The 7,095-nt window shown below is 43.1% G+C and overlaps 1 protein-coding gene across 1 annotated transcript; it reads right to left on the reverse strand.

Moving 5' to 3' along the window:
- Positions 1-2,665: 2,665 nt before the first annotated feature.
- LOC141695797 (uncharacterized) lies at positions 2,666-3,127 on the reverse strand. Its single transcript, XM_074500011.1, has one exon. It carries the CDS (start codon positions 3,125-3,127, stop codon positions 2,666-2,668), a length of 462 nt encoding a protein of 153 aa, XP_074356112.1.
- Positions 3,128-7,095: the final 3,968 nt, after the last annotated feature.

Below are 7,095 nucleotides of genomic sequence, written 5' to 3' on the forward strand. Positions count from 1 at the left end.
AACGCCACATAAATAGTCCAACTGGACATTAGTAGGCAAGTGGACTTAGAGCAAGGTAAGAATCATTAGACGTACGATGCGTCATAAGTGTATGACGCGTCATGCGTATGTTCACCCTTCTTTTTACATGCATAATTTTAACCTAGTCTGATTTGTAGATATTTCCCACATCCATATTTTTGCTTTGGACGCGCCTTAGTATTAGGGCCCATCTTCATATAATATTTGTGACTGATGTCATTCTAAGTTTGTCATTTATACTTTCCTCATAAAATATGCACCTTTTAGCATTCACAATGAAAAATCGGTTGAAGTAACACACACATCGTCATAACCCATGTTGTTATAGTTGATGCATCATCTGGTCAGGACGCGTCATGGTATTATGATGCATCATGAGCGTCTTATTTGACATATATACATGTATTCATGTATTTACACGCCTTTACATGCATTTTACATGACATACACATATGCATTGACAATTCTGTGCACTCTGCTCTAGACGCGTCTAGCTATTGGGATGCGTCTTAGTATCCTTTTTAATGTATATGAAACCATTATGCGCATTGTCATTTTAATATTACTGTCATATTCCTTAGGACAGGTCCTCTTAACTTGGCGCGTCCATGACTAATATTTCTTATTATGTTTTATGTCACAGATATGACTTCTCTTCCCAAGGGATTTGCCATTGGGGCCACTAAAAAGCTGAGAGCCAGGAAGTAAACTCCTGTTAAGCCAGGTATGAAAGTTAAAGATCCTTTGCCTGCTGTCACTCCTCTCCCTCCACCTAAGATCAATGACACTACAGTGTTAGACAGTCCTGATAAGGAGGTTGCACCCTCCAAGCGTCAGAAGACAATTCCAGATGATCAATCCTTCGTCCTCAGATACCTGGGCGCGTCCTCATCTGGGACTTCCACTGAGGAGGAGGTAAGGGGCAGGACTTTCAGAACGGAGCAGCAGACTGAGCAAGCTAAGGTGCAAGCAGCCGCCTAGCATCACTTGCATGCAAGATAGAGTGCTAACATGGCTTCCAAACTTAGGGCGCGTCTTGATACCACATATACTGCAAAATTTGAAGCTGAAGATAAGATCAAATCTCTGCAAAAAAGCATTACACTACTCACCAAGGAAAATGATGTTGAAATCCTCCAGTTGCAACAGGATAAGGCGCGTCTTGAGGGTCAGAAAGCACAACATGAAGGCAATGTCACTTCTGTGGAGAAGGCTATGGAGAGTGTAGTCACTCTAAATTTTACCATGTAGCTGGAGCTTGATACTATGAAAGATGACAGACTTCACGGCTGGATAGAAGAGATGAAATTGGTATATCAAAATGGGTTTGCTGCTGGTTTTGAAGGGTGGGGTTCTGGGTTCATAGCCAATGACCCAGAATACAATTTTTCCAAGTTTGATGAAGACACTAAGAAATGGGTAAATGACTTTAGGATCAGGGCTGCGGATTCCATCAAAAACAAGAGGATCATCCTTGGCTTGGAAGAGGACGACGCGTCTCCAAAACCTTTCCCACTTCAGACTCAGCCTCTAACTTCTTCCCTAAAAGACCAGGACAAGTCTCAGGATGCACCCCCTGCCTAGGACGCGTCTCATGTTTATTTATGAACTTTTTATCCGAACCGCTTCAAGGGTGCATGCCCCTTCAAGCCTTGCAAGTTGTAAACTTATGATTATTTCTGACTTTTATTTGCTGGTACTTACATAAGTTTTTTCCCTTTTTAATTATCTCCATGTGTATCTTTTTTTACTTTCTTAATCTTGTTCTGTCATACATGTGGGCGCATCCTAAGCTAAGGACGCGTCGCCTTTCAAATCTTGCCATTATCCCCTTTATCATTACAAGCTAATAAGATGTCCTGCAAGGGCGCGCCCTCATTTTGGGATGCATCTTCCTTATTTATTAATTCATTTCCAACACCAAAGACCGTTGAGCGTGTCCAAGTACTTGGACGTGTCTAGATTATTCCATTTACTTAGACTATTTTGAATTTCCTGGATGGTATATTTTTCCCTGAGCATGATAACATGTCATATATTTTTGTATTTGGGCAAGGCACAATACAGATGGGCGCGTCCTCTTGTTTTGACCAGTCTACTTTTCATTTTTGAAGATAAGTATTTTTTACATATCAGCTGGATGCGTCCCTAATATAGACGTGTCCTCTTTTTTAATTTCGGAATACTAAAATTAAAGGAAAATTAATTAAAGGAGCATCAACCAAGATAACTTGGGCACGTCCTTAGACCCAAGACGCGTCCTAGTTCCATTTTTACTTGAGTTTTCTTTAGTGTTCCCTTTACCAATCGTGCTCCTACAAATATACATATAGAACTACTTCTCAGGGTGCGTCCAGTGGTTATGACGCGTCATATTACCAAGCAAATCAACAAGCAAACTGCCTTTGGAATTTTTCAAAGTTTTTATTAATAATGCGCTCTAGTGTCAAAAGTCTACCAGTCCCACGACTACATGCTCTGTAGGGAATTTATTCGAAAAATGATCCTTCAACTAGTTCTAAGGTAAGTAGTATATGCACTACCCCCCTAGGCTAGGAGGAATTTTATTGCTTCTAGTCTATAATTTGGGTATAGCCCTAAATATATAATGTAAACATAATATGTAAGGGGCTAAAGCCACGCCTTACTGATAATACTTTCGAAGATGCTCCGCGTTCCATGCTCGTGGAACCAGCTTTCCTTCTAAATCTTCAAGGTGATAAGTACCCTTCCACAAAATTGCTTTAATCTTGTATGGTCCTTCCCAGTTAGCTCCAAATACTCCATGTTGGGGATTCTTTGTGTTTGGCATCACCTTTCTGAGTACCAAATCTCCCACTTTCAGCAGCTGTCCCTTTACTTTTTTATTGTAATATCTTGTGGCACATTGTTGATACGTCGCCAACCTTAACTGGGAGTTTTCCCTTACCTCTTCCAAGAGATCCAAATGAAGCCTCTGGTTAACTTCTGCATCTTCCTCTATGTAACGATCTCTACGAAGTGACCCTAAGCCAACTTCCACAGGGACCATAACTTCATATCCATAAGTCAGCATAAACGGAGTTTCCCCCGTAGTAGATCTTGGAGTAGTGTTGTTGGACCACATCACTTTTGGGAGTTCTTCAGGGCAATTCTCTTTGCGCTCTTCCTATTTGGTCTTGAGGGTATGTTTTCTTCTTAATTTTCAAATCCTCGCATAACTGTCGCAACTCCTTGCTGTCAAACTGCTTTCCGTTGTCAGAGACAAGTTTGTAAGGAATTCCAAACCTGCACACAATAGAATTGAAGACAAAGTCTTTAATCTTCTTCGCGGTGATAGTCACCGGCAACATAGCTTCTGCCCATTTAGTAAAGTTATTAACCGCAACCACTGCATACTTGACGTCTCCTTTGGCCTTAGGTAATTTCCCAATAAGATCAATCCCCCACATGGCGAACGACCATGGGCTTACCATAGGCGTCAAGAGCGTCGCTGGCATAGATGAGTAATTTGCAAAGCGTTGGTAGCGATCACATGCTCTAACAAAATTCATAACATCTTCTTTCATCGTAGGCCAATAGTACCCCTGGCGTAAAACTTTCACTGCCAACGAGTTACCCCCCGAGTGATTATCGTAAATTCCTTCATGCACCTCCCTTAAGATGTAATTTCCTTCTTCTTCATCGACACATATGAGCAACGGTTGATTGAAGCCTCTCTTATACAGAACTTCATCATATACCACAAACCTTGCAGCCTGGTAGTGGATCCGTTGAGCCTTGAACTTATCTTCGGGAAGTGCTCCCTTGTTAATATTGGTAAGAATGGGCGTCATCCATGTTTCCTTGGGAGCCTCATCTACTTGAATCACCTCTACCTCTGGGATACTAGGAATTTCCTGGATTTCTAAGGGTATAGATCCCAACAACACAACCTCCTGCTAGGATCCCATTTTTGCTAGGGCATCCGCGTTGCTGTTCTTTTACCGCGGTACACATTCCAGCCTAACCTCTTTGAACTTTCCAATCAGGCGCTGCGTGCACCTTAGGTACAATTCCGTCTGCGGTCCTCGATCTTGAAACGCCCCATTCACCTGGTTTACCACCAACTCTGAGTCGCTCTTTACAATTAGGTTCCGCACTCCCATTTCCAAAGCGATCTTCAGGCCATTAATCTATGCCTCATATTCTGCATCATTATTCGTTGTATAAAATTTGAAGTAAATTGCACTCATGAGATGATGGCCTTCCGGTGACACGAGTACTATGCCCGCGCTTGCTCCTCCATTATTAACCGCCCCATCCACGTGCAAGATCCACCAGGGATGTGGAAACTCCTCCAAAGATTCCTCAGTATGAGGGGTATGCAACACTACCAAAGCCTTATCATCAACCGTAGAATCAAATTTCAATAAGAAGTTAACTATGGCCTATCCTTTAATTGCTGTACGGGGCATGTATTCCAAGTTAAACTGTCCCAACTCCACGGCCCATTTCAGCATTCTCTCCGATAATTCTAGCTTGTGAAGGACTTGACGCAGAGGGTGTGCTTAACAGACTTCAATTCTATGAGCCTGGAAGCAGGGGAGTAGCTTCCTTGACGTAAGGATCAAGGCATAAACCAACTTCTCCATACTTGTATGGTGAGTTTCAGCATTGTGCAACCGCTTGCTCACATAATATATCGGTGACTGTTGCGTATCCTCTTCCCTTACCAGCACAGCGCTGATTGAATACTCAGAAACTGTGAGGTATAGAATTAGAGATTCTCCATCTAACTGTTTTGACAATACATGAGGGTCCCCAGTTGTTCCTTGATCCTCCTTAAAGCTTCCTCACATTCTGGTGTCCATACAAAGTCCTTCCCGGCCACTTTGATCGCCTTAAAGAATTCTTTGCACCTGTCGGATGATTTAGAGACAAATTTGTTCAACGCGGTGATCCTCCCAGTTAGGCTTTGCACCTGCTTCACATTGGTGGGAGATTTCATATCCAACAGTACTTTGATCTTTGCAGGGTTAGCTTCAATACCTCTATGATTGAAGATGGACCCAAGAAACTTTCCTGACTCTACACTGAATATGCACTTCTGCGGATTCAACCTCATACGAAACCTCCTTAGAATGTTGAACATTTCCATCAAGTGCTTGACATGATCGTTTGCCTTCTTGGATTTTACCAACATATCATCCACATATACCTTCATGGTTCTTTCAATCTGATTCTTGAACATCATGGTCACCAATCTTTGGTAGGTCGCGCATGCGTTGATCAATCCAAACAGCATCCCTATGTAGCAGTATATTCCTCTATCAGTGAAGAAGGATGTATGCTCCTGATCAGGACCGTATATGGGAATTTGGTTGTAACCGGAGTAGGCATCTATAAAGCTTAACAAGGCATGCCTTACCATCGCGTCAACCAACTGATCAATTCATGGGAGCGGAAAGCTGACCTTCAGGCAAGCCTTATTGAGATCTGAGAAATCTACACATGTCCTCAACTTCCCATTTGGCTTTTTTACAAGCACCAGATTCGCGAGCCACTCGGGGTAGAAAGATTCTTTGATCAACCCCACTTCCAGCAGTCGGTCCACCTCTTCTTTTAATGCTATCGCCCTTTCCCCGCTTACAGGGCGGCACTTTTGTCGTATGCCCGTGCAACTAGGGAAAATGTTCAACCGATGACACATTACCCCTGGGTCAATTCCCACCATGTCTGAATGACTCCATGCGAAGACATCGAGATTTTTAATCAGATAACTGGTAAGCCTTTCCCTCATTTCATAACTTAGTTGAGATCCCACCTTCAAAACCTTGCTTGGGTCATCCTTATCGACCGAAACAAATATTGTGTCTTCGGCCAGCCCCGTTTCCTCGGCAGGCATGGGGATCCTGGGATCCAGATCAAAATCAAAGTCCCGGGGGTCCTCGAATTCCATTCCTACATCCGAGGGTGCCTCCCTATATGTGGGAGAATCCACCTCTAGACAAGGCATGGTTTTATGCAATGCAGGTGTGGAGGGCGCGTCCTTATTTTGAGGAGCATCAATCTCAATTACATTTTCACTTTCCAAGGGCGCATCCTCATTTTGAGGAAGGGTTGCGGTGGCATAAGTTTCTTCTTCCTCCGGATCTTCCACAAAATCATAGGCATGAACCTCTCCACTTGGTTTTATCTGAATGTCCACCGCATTTTCAAACGGAAGGCCTTTTCTCTCATACCTTCTTCCTGCGAAATTCTTTAACAGCTTTGTGATAGCAGTCGCGTGACTCGTACTGTGACCTTCTCAGACTGCCCACTCTGTTCGGCGTCGGGAACCTTATCATCAAATGATGTATCGAGGTTATCACCCTGAACGCCCGCAACCAAGGTATGTCCACCAATACGTTGTGCGCGGAGTCTTGATCTAGCACCTTGAAGTCTATCATTTGGGTAAGAGACAGAGCTCCTTCCCCAAGCGTTACTGGAAGCCTAACAGAACCCATAACTCTTACTGCCTCTCCAGTAAAACCATAGACAAGTGCATCTTCAAAGTTTATGTCATTGTCCACGAAACCCAAATTTTTGTACTTGTTGTAATACAAGATATTCACAGAGCTCCCGTTGTCCAAGAAGACTCGATGCACGTTTATTACCCAAATAAGCATAGTTATCACCAACGCATCGTTATGGGGATGATGTACCCATCTTGACTCTCTCTCCCTGAACGTAATATCAGCAGATTCCATTTTGAATATTTTTAGAGGTCTATCTTCCAAGCTATGAATGTTGGTGAGTGGTGGGTGTCGTGCCTCTCTTGGATTCCTTTCTAATGCTCGATTGCTATCATTAACAAATGGATGTCCTCCGAAGATTGCCCGAATACTTCCAGCCCTTTGGAACTTAACCTCCGCTGTCTTTTCGACATCCTCTGCCTGTGTGGGATGCCTTTCATCTTTCCCTTTGTCATCGTTTCCTCTACATCATTTTACCTTATCCATCCAATCTCCCAGATATCCAGCCTTAATTAATTCCTCAATTTCATCCTTTAGGTGACGACACTCGTGGGTGTCGTGGCCGGTAGACTCATGGTAATCACAATACTTTTTCTTG

Source organism: Apium graveolens, chromosome 11 (assembly GCF_009905375.1).
Source record: "Apium graveolens cultivar Ventura chromosome 11, ASM990537v1, whole genome shotgun sequence".
Lineage (NCBI taxonomy): Eukaryota > Viridiplantae > Streptophyta > Magnoliopsida > Apiales > Apiaceae > Apium > Apium graveolens.